We start from the raw sequence: 16,220 nt of genomic DNA, 5'->3' as shown, positions 1-16,220 counted from the left end.
ACATTTTAAAATTGATAACTGTAATTCAATAGGATTGGTTTCCTTTGGAATCCTATGTATTTTATTTTTATGCATTTTAAAACCATAAGTTTTGCTACACGGCCCAAGGGGTCCAGGATACAAACAGGTTTCCAAACTCCACTCTGAAGACCTCTCCAGCAATTACATTCTATTTATTGGCTGTTACATAGCTATCTGGGTTCCGAGTTCCCTCCCACTGTTGACATTCTATTTTCTAGGTTGCTACATGAACATTCCGGGCTCCAAGGTCCCTCCCACTATTAACATCCCATTTTCTAGGTTGCTACATGAATATTCCGGGCTCCAAGGTTCTCCCGCTTTCACCATTCTATTTTCTCTAAGTTGTTACAGAGTGTATACAATATTTCCAAGTCTTTCCCAGTCCTGCCATCTTAGGAGGCCACAGGAGGCGATTTCACAGCAAGCCCTCCTCCCCTCTGACTCCTCTCCTACAGACTCCCTGGGAGGGGAGAAGCAGGCAGGGCTCCCCGCACCAGGAGGAAGCCTGAGTGGCCACACTTCCCATCAGGACCCGAGGACGCCACACTTCCTGTTGATTCTTGTCCTGGCAGGAGCCGGGGCTGCGAAGGAGGAGCTTGGGGAGGAGGGAGGGAGCAGGCTGGCAGGTTGGGGCACCGAGGGGTGGGCTCCGAGGGCCAGCCGTGGGCACTGAGCGTCTGAGCCCAGGGCCGGCTCCAAGACAGCCCCCGCTGCTGCTGTGCTGGGGAGAGCATCCTAGCTCCTGGCCCCCGCCGGACACCCGAGCCACAGCTGGGAGCCCTACGTGTCACTGCTCTGAGCAGCTGCAGCGGCTGCCGCGGCCCCCCGGGAGACGGACAGCAGCCGGGAGCAAGCTAGCGAGCAAGCACCATGCCCGCCGTGGACAAGCTGTTGCTGGAGGAGGCATTGCAGGACAGCCCCCAGGTACCAAGTTGGGGTAGGGGTGAGGGAGGATTGAGGGACGTCCTGCTCCCTTTCCTCCCTCCTTTCTTCCCACTGCCCCTTCGGTCCTGCTTACTCCCTCTTCCTCTCTCCTCTAGCCTACTTATTGCCCAACCTTCTCTCCCTCCTATTACCCCCTTCCTCTCGCCTCGCTGCCCCCTCCCCACTCCTTATTGCCCCGTTCCTCTCTCTCTTCAGTGACCCCTTCTATCCCTCCCATTGCCCACTCTGTTCTTAGGGCCCATCCTTCCCTCCTCCTTAACGCCCTTCCCTCCTCCCCCCCCTCCCTTTCTCACTGTCCCCCTCCCTCTTTTCCCACTGCCCCCTCCCTCTTTCTCATTGGCCTCTTCGGCCTTACTGCCCTCCTCCCTCCTCCTTATTGTCCCCTTCCTCCCTCTTCACTGCTCCTTCCCTCCCTCCTTCCCTCCTCCTTTCTTTTTACAGCCTCTCTCTCCTTTCTCCCACTCCCTCCTTGTCATTGCCCCCTCCCTCCTCATTGGCCCCCTCTCTTCCTACTGCCCATCCCTCCCTCTCACTCACTGCCTCTCCTTTCCCCCTTTTCACTGCCCCTCCCTCTTTTTCACTGCCCCCAGTCCTCCTCTTTGCCCCCTGCATCCTTCTTACTGCCCATCCCTGCCTTGCTTGTTATCCCCTACCTCTCTTACTACTCCTCTTCATCTCTCTCATTGCCCCCTCTCTCCTCCTTGCTGCTCTTTCCCTCCTTTTTATTACTCTCTTCCTCTCTCACTTCTTTCATCTTTCTTTGGGGGGCTGGGCAGACAAAATAGGCTCCAAGATTTATGTGTTCTTAAGCTGAAAAGGAACTTTGGAGATCTAGTCCAACCCATTTATTTTACAGATGGGAAAAAATGAGGCCCCTCTAGGTAAAGTGACTTGTGTAGGTAGTAAGGTGAGAATTCAAACTCAGGACCTCTAATTCCAAATTCTCTTTGCCCCCACCACTACACCCCACTCGTCCAGTCCCCAATAGTGTGGCCTTTCTCAGAGTTTGTTTTCTCTACCCAACAGAAACTGTGGGGTGGTTTACTTTGAGCTGAGGAGGGAGCAATAATAGGTATCAGCCTTGACCTTGCCTTGGGGTGAATGGTCCTGGTACTGACAGAGGACAGCCCTTGCATTCTAATGACAGGAAGAAATTTTTTGCCAAAGCAAATCTTAGAGAGGGTGGGCAGGATCAGGATTGGAGATTCAAAGCTGGATGGGACTAGAGTTCATCTACTCCAGCATCCTCAGTTTTTAGAAGAAAATGGAGCCCAGAGAGTAGGGAATTGAATTGTTTAGAGTCTCAAAGGTAACCAAGAGAGAACTTGAACTCAGGTTGTCATACTCCAATTTCAGTTCTCTCTCTGTACTGCCTTACTAGGTCCCATAATGTGTCCCATCAGTTTCTGGGTGTTTCCTCCAAATAAATAACCTGTTTGTTCTGGGTAATGAAACTGGACTCCTATGGTGCAGTCAAAGCACCCCTAGATTTGAAGTCCAAAGATCTGAATTCAAACCCTATCTCCAAGATTTACAATATGTGTGACTTCAGACTGGTTGATTAATTTTCCTGTGCCTCTTTTTCTGCTCATCTCAAAAATAAGAGAATTGGATTCAATGGTCTTTAAGATCCTCCTCAGCCCTAGATCTTTGAGCCTAAGTCACTTCTCCCTGGGGCTCAGTTCCCTCATGGGCCTCAGTTTCCCCATTTGTAAAAAGAGAGGTTTGATCTAGAAAGCCTCTGATGTTCCATCTCCCTCTAGATCTGGGCTCCGATGCCTTTTCCCATCCCAAACGAATGCAGCCTGGGCTGGTGGAGAGAACCTTCCACATGGGAGTGAGGTAGAACTTGGATTTTTTTTCCAGCCTTCCTCCTAATGTGACAGCTAGGCCCTCTATCCCACAGTCTCCCCATCTGTAATACCTGCCCTCTACCTCACACAGTGGGATTTTATCAGCATGAATGAGACATGTGTAAAAATCTCTGGGCTCTCCAGATTGGAGATGCTTTGTGGAAGCAATAAATTAGCAGCAGGGTAATAGTGGTTCATAATTGAACAGATCTCTCCCCAGGGTCATTTTTACTTCTAGTCCATCTGAAAGTTTCCCAGCACCATCCCTTTAGTCCTGATGGTCCTCCCTTGTGCTCAGGACTTCAGAATGTCATTAACTCTTTAAACACTGGTACAAGATTGGCCTGGTCCCCCCCCTTATAGCTCCAGGCTATATTCTGCCTCCCAAGATCACCTTGGTCACCCTCACCTGCCTCTATGCCTACAGCCCAGTGCACAAGCTACACTGCTTTGTGTCCAGATTCATTTCAGGACTCACTTGAAGCCTTTTCTGATTCCCCTCCCAACCTGGTTTTTCTCTCTCCCCCTGCCCACTGGCTTGTATTTATGTTGTATCATTTCCATAGGTACTCATGTGAGCACCTATTGTCTCCCCCCAGTAGACTGTAAACTCCTCACCAGTAGGGATGGTTCCATTCTCCATATTTGTATTGCTAGTATCTAGTTCATTGCCTAATATATGAATAAATACTTCTTGATCAATTGTTATGAATTAATGCCTCTTAATCAGTCAGCATTTATTAAGCATCTCTTATGTCCCAGGCACGGGTGAGTCCCTCCGACACTCACTAGCTGAATGACCTTACACAAGTTACTTTGCCTCTCTGATTTTGCTTACTTTCATCTCTTCTCCCATAGCTTGTATCTAATTGTTTTACTTGCCGTCTTTTTCATTTGACTTTAAGCTCCTGGAGAGCACGGGCTATTTTTGCTTTTTTTGGACCTCCAGTGATTAGTGCAATGCTTAGACTATTGTTGGACCAACATGTTTGTTGGATGGCTGATTGATTTCCTCATCTGCAAAATGGAACTAGTAATACCCATTGTGTAGCTTGCTATGGTGAGCGTTTTGTAAACTTTAAAGCATCATGTAAATATTGGTTGCTGTCCTTATTCTTTGTTATACTGGTGTGTTAGCTTTCAAAAGATCTCAGGATTTCTGTGTTTTTTATTGGCCATAGACTGCTTTTAGCAAATTCACACTCAATGACCTAACTACACTCCTTTAGTAAAATCAGTGATGCTCGTGGATAGAGAGCCATACCTGGAGGCAGGAGGTCCTGGATTCAAACCTCAGATACTTCCTAGTTGCTTGACCCTAGGCAAGTCACTTAACCCCAATTGCATAGCCCAATGTTGGCAAACCTTTTAGAGATCAAATGCCCAAACTGCCCCTTCAAGCTACCTGTGAGCGCCTCGCATTACTGCAGAGAGCAGAGGGAGGAAGTGCTCACATTGGGCGACTGGGCAGAGAGGTGGGACATGTGAAAAATGTTCTCTGGCATGGTGGAGAGGGGGAAGGGAGCAGCACTCTCATGCACATGGGGCATGCATACCTCACCTTTGTCAACATGGACCCAGTCTTTACCTCTCTTCTGTCTTGGAACCAATACTCAGTGTTGATTCCAAGACAGAAGGTAAGGGTTTACTATATGTGTGTATAAATAAAATTATATACTATATAAATAATTATGTATTACATACATATTATATATTACATATATATCAGTAAACACTTATTAAATGCCTACTGTGTGTTCGAGAGCCTACCACATGCCCACACTAAGCTAAGGCTATATTTTCTATTTGTATCTCCAGCATTTGGCACATAGCAAGCATGTAATAAGTGCTTTGTTTCTTCATTCCCTCATTTTTTCCTTCATTCACTGTTCTAACTCTAAAAAAGTTGTGTTGCTTGCATACTGGAATCTCACTCTTTATAGAAGGAAGCAACATGCAGACATGAAGGGGGCAACTGGGTGACCCAGTGGATTGAAAGTCAGACCCAGATATGGGAGGTCCTGGGTTCAAATGTGACTTCAGACACTTCCTAGCTGTGTGACCCTGGACAAGTCACTTAAACCCCATTGCCTAGCCCTTACCACTCTTCTGCTTTAGAACCAATACACAGTATTGATTCTAAGATGGAAGGTAAGGGTTTTAAAAATTAAATTAAATGAAAATTAAAATACAAGATAATTTGAGAGAAGAGGTATTAGCAGTGGATCCTATTAGAAAGACATCCTCTAAGAGAGAATACTTGAGCTGAATTTTGAAGGAAGTGAAGAATTTCAAGAGGTAAAGATGAGGAAGAAGCACATTCCAACTATGGATTACAGGCATTGAGCCCAAAGAACCCAAAGTGGATGGGAGGTGGAATACTGCATTCAAGAAACTAAAAGAAGGTTTGTTTGCCTGGACTGTAGAGTACACAGATTGGTATAATGTTTAATCAGTATAACAACAGCCAATCATGTAGGAGCAGGAGGTGAATCTGATCCCTCCCATCATCCTCTACTCATTAACTAAGACTTGTAGTGAGCCTATAGAAAAGGCACTACTGCGATAATATTTATTCAACAACCAGAAGCTGTTCTTTTATCCATCTGTGCAATAATCCAGAGAAACATTAGACATAAAGACCAAGAATAGTAAAGCGACTTGACCTCAGACCCTTTCTATCTGAATTCCATTGAACAAGATGATAAGAATAAGATTGTAAAATAAATATCAATTAATTAATTAAATAGAAACAGATAGTTCAGAAGCCTTCCCAGTTTATAAAATGTTCTCCCCGCAATATTCTGGGAAGTGGATAAGTTAAGTTTTGGTCCCATTTAATGAATGAGATAACTGAGATTCACAGTAGGTGAAATGATTTGTCTCAGCTAGTGAGTGATTCAAAAATAATTCAAAAATATTTATTAAGGGCCTGCTATGTGTTTAAAGGGAAAGGTTGAAGTTTTCTGACTCAAGGTTCAGTGTTTTTCCTACTAGTTCACACATTTTTAGCCTGTTTCATGCCACTTATTTTGGTACATTCACTCCCAGTAGTCTTACTGACCATTGTATTAGAGGCTCCTTTACTAGTACATTTAAGGTAAAGAGAAAGGCTGGAACAGTCACACTGGAAAATAAGGTTATAGGAGAGATTGAGATTCTCACTCCTCCTCCTCCCACCCATTTCCTGCTTTCTTCTGTTGATTTCAACAGCTATTCAGAGTTGGTAAGTTGACAGCAACTTTCAAAAGATAAATTTCCCTCTATAATACTGTAAAAAGGGATTTATTTTAAGAAAGAAAGGTAGAGTTGGGATAGGGTAGAGGGAATTGAGGTTTTCCCTAATCTACTATAAAGTTCAATATAAAGAAGTAAGGTTGAATTGTCTTTAAGGGGATATTGTTAATAGCTTGAAAAGATCTTCAAAACTATGCCCACGTTTTCAAGGTGAAGCCAATAACCAGAAATTCTGAGTAAGTCTCTCTGCCAGCTTCCTCCTCAGAGTTCACCAAGGAAGAAGTGAGAAATCAGTTTCCCACTGCTACTATTCAAACTGCCTACTTCCTGGCCACATTCTTCTTTGGAATCTTCTTCTTCTTTTTTTAAACCCTTACCTTCCATCTTGGAGTCAAAACTGTGAATTGGCTCCAAGGCAGAAGAGTGGTAAGGGCTAGGCAATGGGGGTCAAGTGACTTGCCCAGGGTCACACAGCTGGGAAGTGTCTGAGGCCAGATTTGAACCTAGGGCCTCCCATCTCTAGACCTGGCTCTTAATCCACTGAGCTACCCAGCTGCCCCCAATTTTGGGATCTTCTTGATGAACAGATCTTCAAGCTTCCATTCCCTGTATCTGCTTGCAAGTCTTTCTGTAGTAGTAATACATTTCTTCACAAAATCCCCCTTTTACTTTTACACAGAATACAACCAGTGTTCTGTATCAACAGTACTTACCTCTTAATTGTATCATGAAGACTTCCTAACTATCTAAACTCTTACTCTATTTTAACGTATTCCACTACCCCCAAACTAAAAATAATCCTAACATTTCTTAACTATTTTGACTATCTATATCTATTCTAATGTTTGGGATAAAGGAAAGAGGTGTGGGTCAGAGACATGCAATACCAAGATATGGTTTTGAACATAATAGTAAACAATGAAAAAATTCAAACAATATTTTTGGCAATGTAACTTTCTTATATCCTAATGACTATAATTCGTTCTAAGTAAAAAAACAACAATTGTTACTAATATTATTATGAAACTGAACTTATATTATTTATGCCATACATCTGTCTCTAAGTCATCTAAAAATCTGAACTTTTCTAAATCTTGCCTTATGTATTAATAATTAGAATGTCAGTAAATTACCCCAATATTGTTAGCCTGTTAGTTCATTAGTATTCACAAATGTACATAGTTTTTGTCTATACAGATTTTACATATGTACAGTTATAATACAATTTTGTATGTGATTTCTGTGCAAAATCATGCAGATAAGAAAATTCTCTTTGAATTTTCCACAGAAACTCACAAGTATATCAGTATGAATTTTGTGTATGTGAATTATGCAATGTTTTGTATACTTACCCAGTCCATGAGACTCCTTTCCACGTTGTGTTTTTGTGTAGTTGTATATATGTGTACGTACCTATATGTGAAGTTAACATGTATGACACATTCTTACATGACCTTATCACCATCAGTTCAAGATTTCAATGTCTTTCCATGTCTTCGGTGTTGATTGTAGGATCATACAAGTCTTGGGTTTTCCTCTGTGCAGCATATACATGTTGTCTGTCGTCTCACCTTTATTGAAGTCCCGTGTTCTTTAATGTACAGGAACATGTATGTGTGTAAGCTTTTCAAATGCGAGTATGCAAGATTGATTTTTTTCTTTGCTTGTGCATGGAAGTAAGTTTGAATTCTTCATGCATGCCTGTCAGTGTTCATGAGTTGATTCTTCACACATTAAAGTATGGTTTTCTATATGATAATCTTCTTGTGTGGGTGTATGTATTGTACTGTATAAAATTTTTTCAGAATTTACGTTATGACTGAAATATGATATTGTTTTATATTATTTGATGTTTGATATCACAAGGGGGTTTCGTTTTGGGTAGATTGCTTCTTTAAGATGTTCATATTAAGAGATTCTCTTGACTTGAAATTTTCTTGAAGATAGAATTTTCTTTTAGCCTATGGGTTTCTGTGTTCTTGTTGATATAGATAGAATGATACATGATATAATATGTTGTGTAGAAATGTGTCTTCTTAGTCAAGTAACTTTGTTTCATTTTTCGTTGTTGTTGCAAGCAGAGATCATTTTTCATCGGAGCTATAATCTTAATGTGTATGTATGAGGCTATTTCATCATTGCTTTTGCAGTGCGTATTAATGTTGTAATTTGTACTCTTGTGTCTTTTCTTTAGGTTATTATATGCAATGCTTTCATATTTGTTTTTCTAGTATTTTCATTTATAGCTTTCCATTTCTTAGGGACTGTTGTTAAATATTGCTAGGGCTACTGTTGTTGCTATTTTATTCTTCTTCATTGCTGGTCATGTCATGGGTATAATGTAGTTTTATATGTGAATCATGAAACCATGGATCTTTGCCCTCTACCTTTATAGATGTAGGGGTTACCATGACAACATTCAAGGGACCTATCCATCTTGGTTCTGTAGGAGATTCTTTATTAAAATTCTTGACATATACTTTGTCTCCTGGTTTTATCTTATGCAATGAAAAATCCAGTGGTATTCTTTGTACTAGTAATCCTAGCTTTCTTAATTTTTCCAGCTTGTTTTGTATTTCCATTAAATATTCATGAAGTATACATTCCCCTTTTAACATTGATAGATATGGTGGTTTTGCAGTTCTACCATGCCATAGTGGTTGACCATATAGCATCTCGAATGGAGATACATGCAAGTCACCTCTGGATCTTGTTCGTATTTGAAACAATGAAAGAGGAATAACATCTGTCCATTTCAAGTGTGTTTCTGAACAAAGTTTTCCTATTAGTGTTTTTAACTCTTTGTTCATTCTTTCCACTTGGCCTGAACTTTGAGGCCTATAAATATTATGGAAACTGCATTTGATACCCAGGTTCTTGTATATTTCTTGTAAAATGTGATCTCCTATCCGAGTCTACGGTATCAGGAAAGCCATACCTAGGAATAATTTCTTTCAGTAGAGATCTCACTACTATGACTGTATCATTTTTCTTAGCTGGATATGCTTCAACACATCTCATTAGCCTATCCACAATAACCAATGCATACCTGTATCCCTTGTCTTTGGGGATGTTAATGTAGTCTATTTGTAGACATTGGCAAGGCATATAACTTAGAGGTCTGCCTCCCAATGCTATGTTCTTGAAATGTCCTTGATTGTCTTTTCTACATATATCACATGCCTGACAAGTTCTAATGGCATTCATTGTTATCCCTGGTGCCGTCCAGAAACGTTGTACTGTATCCAAAATGGCTTGTACTCCATAATGTCCTTTTGAATGGATCACAGTGCATAGATGTTGATATAATTTTCTAGGAAGAATCAGTTTACCCCCCATGAGACACCCAAATGTCTTTGATTAATTTAGCACCGAGTTGTTCTTTTCATGACTGAACTTCACCTCCATGGGCTTTGTGTCTACCCAGAAGTCTTCAGGGAAAGGCATGCTTGACCTAGAGTCAAGAGATTCCTCACTTCAAATCTCTACCTTTGCTGTGGGGTGAGTTGTTCAACCTCTGTTTCCTGATCTATAAAATGGAAATAGAAATCCATGGAGTGCCAACTCACAGAATTGTAGTATAGATCAAATGACTGAATGCATGTAAAGTGCTTTATGAACCTTTAATAGTTATGTGAATGTCAGCTAGTATTTTTATAGGCTCTATGTTTATAGGCCAGGAGCTCAAAGCACTTGTTTATTCATCTTTATAACTTATCTGTGGAATGGACATAAGTTAATGACTACCTTTTATACCTACACAATACATACAGTTTGAAAAAACCTTTTTGCTGGATTTCCTATGATCAACTTAACATGAGAACAATGAAAATTAATTGCATGCTCTGTGCAAAGTACTAAGATTACAATGACAAAACAAAACCATCCCAGCCCTCAAGGATCTTATATTCCACTGGGAAGATACATGATGTGTTTACATATATATATATACTTTGTATAAATATATATGTATACACATATATACTAAGTAATCCAAAAGAATTTCAATAAAACATTCATAAGGGAATCAAGACAATTCCTATATAGGAGGTGAGAAATAAGCTGTGCACTGGAAAAACAAAAGAGGGATTTAACAAAAAGGAAATGCTTCCTTTTCCACTCCCTCTTAATGCTGGTACCCTCCCTCTATTGATTATCTTTAATTTATTATGTATGGGCAAGTAGGTGGTAGAGTAGATAGAGCTTCAGGCTTGGAGTCAGGGAGACCTGAATTCAAATTTGACCTCAGATACTCTTTCTTTGAAAGAAAGGCAAGAAAATAGTCCCTGCCCTCAAAAACCTTATAGTCAGGGCAGCTACATGGTACAGTGGATGAGAGCGCTGGGCCTGAAGTCAGGAAGATTAATTTTCCTGAATTCAAATCTGGTCTCAGACACTTACTTGCTGTGTGACTCTAGTCAAGTTATGTCACCTTATTTGCCTCAGTTTCCTCATCTGTAAAATGAGGTGGAGAAGAAAATGGCAAATCACTCTAATATTTTTGCCAAGAAAACCCCAAATGGGATCATGAGAAGTCAGAGGCAACTGAAATGACTGAACAGTATTCCCAGCACTTAGCACAGTGCCTAGAATATAGTACTTAATAAATGCTTATCAACTTGACTTAAAGTATATAATAGGTATAGGGGACAAATCTGGGCCAGGAATAATTATTGTGTATTATGCCCATTGTATAGGTAAGGAGACTGAGGTCTGTAGCATTTATGATTTCCTAGTTGAGTTGGCAGCTGGGAATCAGAGATTCTCCACAGAGCCTCAGCATAAGCCAGAAAAATGCCCAAAGATAATAAAGTTTTGGGTTTGTTTGTTTTTAACTTTCAGTTGTGTGACTGTTGAGTAGTGGTTCAATAGGATTTAAAGGATTGGATGTTCATGGTATGGAGTAAGGAGTCCTGGATTTGTTGTTAGGAGACGTGGGGTTAGTTCCATGGTGACCTTGGTTCAGGCACAACTTCCCCCAATCTCAGTATCATCCTCAGTAAAATGAGGAACTTGGGTCAAGTGAGGGCCCTAAGGGGACCTTTCTAGCTCTACCCATCAGTGGTCCTGCCGTCTTCTAGTAATCACCATGAGTTTTCACACTGGGTTGGGAGTCAGGAGCCCTGAGCTTTCCTGTTGGTTCTGCCACTTATGTGACCTAGAGATCATTTTTCTCCTCTGAAAAATGGGAATGATTGATACTTACACTATCTACCTCCAGGGTTAGTGGCAATAATCATGTGAAATCATGTGAAAGAGATCATAAGCTTCTGGGATTTAGAGCTGAAAGGGTCCTTAGAACAGGGAATGTCAGAGCTGGGATGGGCCTTAGAACAGGGAATGTCAGAGCTGGGAGGGGCCTTAGAACAGGAATATCAGAACCGAGAGGAAAATTAGAACAAGGAATGTCATGGCTCAGAGGAACCTTAGAATAGTGAATGTCAGAGCTGGGAGGACCCTTAAGTTCTTCTAGAGCAGGGGTTCTTACTTAACCTAAGTTACATGGACATTCTCAAGGCCCATGGATCAGTTTCCTGGGTCCATGAACTTGGATGGGAAATTATATTTATTTCCACTAACCTCTAAGTGAAATTTAGCATTTTCTTTAGCTATTTAAAAATGTGATTCCAAGAGGAAGTCCATAAATTTCCCCAGATTGCCAGAGGGGTCTAAGGCAAAAAAGCTTTAGAATCCCTGATTCATTTCCAAACCCCCTAACTTACAGATGAGGAAACTGAGGCCCACAGTGGAAAGCAATTAATGTAGGGTTACAGAGCTAGTTAAGGACAAAGCCAACATTAAAACCTTCCTCTAACTCAAAAACTCAGGACTTGACAGCAGGCAATTGGGGGAGTGTCTTGTGACTATAAATTACATAATTACACCCTTTGATCATTGTTCTTGGTCCTTGTAGTCATTATCATCGTCATCATCATCATACTTGTAGTTGTTTTGAGTCTTGGTTTTGTTTTCACAAAGGCAGGACTTAGGGATATTTTATAATGGGTGTGAGGATCCCTGCTATAGAATGGACAAAATCCCTAGATTGAGTTGTAATCCTCCGTCTGGCACTCCCTATGTGTTTTATGGCCTTTCTCATATCCTTTCCATTCTGTCCTTTTATGGCCACCACCTGCTGGCCCCATTACTTCTCACCTGGGTTACTGCAATAGTCTCTTAAATGGTCTTGCTGACCTCTGCTCTCCTCCGCCTTTACCCTAATCCATCATTCTCCGAACAGCTGCTGAATTTATATTTCTAAGGGATAGGATCACTGTGTCATTCCTCCACTCAAAGTCTCACTGGTTCCCTCCTGCCTCTCAGGTCTAACGTAGACTTCTCTATTTGGCATTTAAAGCCCTTCCTGTGGGTCCAATTCAGCTAGAGGCTCTAGTCTTCCCAGACAACTAGGGGATGCAGCTACATAGAACACTGGCCCTCACTCAGGAAGACACAGGGCCTAGTGCATAGTAGATGTTTAATTAATGTTTGTGGATTGATGGATAGATCATGTTCCCCACCTTTTAGAATGTAAACTCCCTGAGGATGAGGCCTTTTATCTTTGTCTTTGTTTTTAATTAGTCCCCTTAAACCCCACTCTTATTTTACTTCCCTTCCCACCCCTTCCCTTCTTATTCCCCTCTTATTTTTCTTTAGGGTCTATTAAATTCTCTCCCCCTTCTCTTTCTCTCCCTTTTGGTACACCCTATGCCACAACCCCCCTTGGTTTTTCCCTCTCAACTTCCTTGTAGGGTAAGATAGAATTCTTTGCTCTAACGAATCTAGCTGTTCTTCCCTCTCAGAACTGATTCCACCGAGAGTAAGGTTTAAGTATTAGCATGCTCTTCTCCTTTTTATAATAGTATTTTCCCCTCCCCCTCCCATGTACCTCTTTGTGTAGTATAATTTATCCTATTTTTCTTCTTTCTTCAAGTTTCTCTTGGTGCTGTCTTCTATTCCCCTCGCTTTTTTTACATATCATCTTAAACCACTTAGTACCCCAATCTCTACCAATGAATAATTCTTATTTCTACTATGATAGTGAAAACAATTTTTGGGAGTTACAAATAAAATTTTTCCACATAGAAATGTAAACAATTTGACCATATTGAAGCCCTTAAAATTTTTTCCCACTTTCTTATTTACCTTTTCATGTTTCTCTTGAATTTTATATTTGGACATCACATTTTCCATTTAATTCTGATCATTTCTTTACAAAGACTTGGGAATCTTCTATTTTGTTGAATGCCCATACTTTCCCCTGGAAGCATATAGTCAGTTTTGATGGATAGGTGATTCTTGGTTGTAGACCCAATTCTCTTGCCTTTCTGAATATCATATTCCAATCCTTGCAGTCCTTTAATGTGGAAGTGGTCAGATCCTGTGTAATCCTGACTGGAGCTCCTTGATATCTGAATTGTCTCTGGCTTCTTGCGATATTTCCTCCTTAGCTTGGAAGCTCTTGAATTTGGCAATTACATTGCTGGGGGTTGTCTTTTGAGGATTTAATGTAGAGAGTGATCTATGGACTCTTTCAATGTCTATTTTACCCTCTTGTTCAAGAATATCAGGGCAGTTTTCTTGGATAATTTCTTGTAATATGATATCAAAGCTTCTGGGTTTTTTTTCTTCTAGGTTTTCAGGTAGACCTATGATTCTCAATTTGTCTCTCCTGGACTTGTTTTCCATGTCAGTTGTTTTTTCAATGAGATACTTCATGTTTCATTCTATTTTTTCATTCTTTTGATTTTGCTTTATTAATTCTTGCTGTCTTGTGAGATCATTAGCTTCTATTTGCCCAATTCTAGTCTTTAAAGACTGGTTTTCAGCTATGATCTTTTGATTTTCCTTTTCAGATTGGTCTAACCTGTTTTTCATGGCTTCCAGAAAGTCAATTCTGATCCTCAATTTGCTTATTACTTCATGTGATTTCTGTGTGTGTGTTTTTCCCAAGTGGGAGATTCTATCTTTTAAACTGTTATTTCTTTTTTAATTTTTTGCATTTCCCACCTTTCTTCCCAGTTTTATTTTATCTTTCTTACTTGGTTCTTGAACTCCATTTTGAGTTCCTCTAGAGCTTGTGACCAATTTCCTTTTTTTTTTTGAAAGTGTGGATGTGTTTGCTTTTCACATTTTGCTGTCATCTCTGTACTCTGCTCCTTTTCACCATAGAAGTTATCCAATGTCAGAGGCTTCCTCTGTTGTGTCTTTTTTTTTTGTACTTGTGGATTGTAGTTATTAGGTGTTGATGGCCATTGCTGTGTTAGTTTTGTCTTCCCTTCTCAGACAGAAGTCTGAGTGAGGAGGGCAGGCAGTTCTTGATGTAGCTAGCTACAGAGTGGTTTTTTCCCAGAGGCTATTTTTCCAGTCTCCATAACATCTGCTGCAGGTAGCCCCTCTCTGTGCTATCTCTGCTCCTGTACTCTGTGCTCCTCAACCTCTGGTCCTAAGTCCTACTGTCAAAGCTTTGCACTGTTCTCAGGGGTAAGACTATGATGCCCTCAGCCAGTGCCAGAGAATTTAGAGATCGCTCCAGCTCTTGGTCTTCGCTCTTACTCTGATGCAGTAGGTGGTATGAGGGAGGGATGATCAGCTCCCACTTTGGTAGAGATAATTTTATCCCCTTATAGTGTGGAAATGCCCAAACCCTGCCTACCTTTAAGGCTGCACTCTGTGGCAGAGCCCCTTCACTCATCCAATTTTGATTTTTGTTCTTTTGAGACACTTAGTTGTGATCAGTAGTAGGGAGGGTTGTGAAGATTCTTCTACTCTGCAGCCATTTTAGTCTGGAAGTCCATCTTTTTCTTTGTGTTCCCAATCTTCATCATACTGCCTGATAGGTGGATAAAAAGTATTAGTGAATAGAATAATGGATATATAGATGGATGGATGGATGGATGGATGGATGGATGGATAGATAAATGAATGGAAGAGTGGATGGATGTTTCCCCCATAAGTATATAAGCTCCCTTAGGGCAGAGACTATTTTGTTTTGTTTAGGGTTTTTTTTGCCACAACAGTTACTAACCCAGTATTTGGTATGTAGTATCCACTTCATAAATACTTTGTGTGTGATCACTATCCTTGCAGAAAGAGCATGGTATAGTAGATAGTATCTTAAAGTCCAGATTGCTGGGTTTAGATACCATTCAATTCCCAACCTTGTTAGCTCTATGATCTTGGGCACCATAGTCACCGCTCAATTTCCTCCTCTATAAAATAGGCCTAATCAAACTCGTATCAACCACACAGGGTTTTTATGGACTTGGGATTCTAAAACCTTCTAGAAAGGTGATTTATTTTTTGTGCTCCAGTACAGCTATATCTGTGATATATTTGCTCTTATGCTAAATAAAAAGGTCCTAGAAAAACCTTTTATGCCATTATCTGACTCCTTTTTATTCTTTTCATACATTGTTAGGTTTACACAATCAGTAACCAGGCTGCAGATGACTAACTAACTCTAGGAACTTAAAATCTTTTGAGCAATGAAGCCAGGGACAGCCTGAATGAACACATGTCCTATTGATTCTTCCTGCTTGGCAGCACTCACTACTGAATGTTATAAACTGAAATTTATGTCAACAAAGAAGGTTGACTCTCAGGTAGTAAATTTTTTTTCAGCTATAGCAACTTATGGAGAGGTGGGCTGCCTGTCCACACTCAGGTGTGAGATGTTTTGAGAGCTGCATTGGTGGAAGGACTGCCTACCCCAGTGAAATCCTGAATCCTTGAAGTGAGGAGAGAACTAAAGTAGTGCCTTATTTCTGCTTCTCACCATCACATTCATAGGATCATAGAGTTAGAATTAGAAGGGACCTCTGGCACATCATTTAGAACAATGCCCTCATTTTGCAGATGAAGAAACTAAGAAGTGGAGATGGAAGGTGACATGGTCAGTCACAGAGCCAGGAAGTGCCAAGTCATAGGATCATCAACTGAGAGCTGAAAACCACCTCGGGAGCCATCTACTACAACCTTCTTCTTTTACAGAAGAGGAAACTAAGACTCAGTGACTTGTCCAGGGTCATATAGGTAGCAAACATCAAAAACAGGATGTGAATGAGGGCCCTTTGAAACTAACCCTAGTGCTCTTTCTTTTTCTTTTCTTTCCTTTAAAAAAAATCTTACCCAATATCTTATAATCCATACTATGTATTGGTT

At 40.8% G+C, this 16,220-nt stretch overlaps 1 protein-coding gene across 1 annotated transcript in view; it reads left to right on the top strand.

Moving 5' to 3' along the window:
- The first annotated feature begins 247 nt into the window (after window positions 1-247).
- Window positions 248-16,220, top strand: part of APPL2 (adaptor protein, phosphotyrosine interacting with PH domain and leucine zipper 2) — a 100,014-nt gene continuing 84,041 nt past the window's right edge. Inside the window, exon 1 of the mRNA XM_007503360.3 lies at window positions 248-945. Coding sequence (XP_007503422.1) covers window positions 892-945 — 54 coding nt within the window. The 5' untranslated portion in view covers window positions 248-891. The remainder of the gene's footprint in view (window positions 946-16,220) is intronic.

Source organism: Monodelphis domestica, chromosome 5 (genome assembly GCF_027887165.1).
Source record: "Monodelphis domestica isolate mMonDom1 chromosome 5, mMonDom1.pri, whole genome shotgun sequence".
NCBI lineage: Eukaryota > Metazoa > Chordata > Mammalia > Didelphimorphia > Didelphidae > Monodelphis > Monodelphis domestica.
Note: the sequence above shows the minus strand (reverse complement) of the source record. Positions and strands in the feature narration are given on the sequence as shown.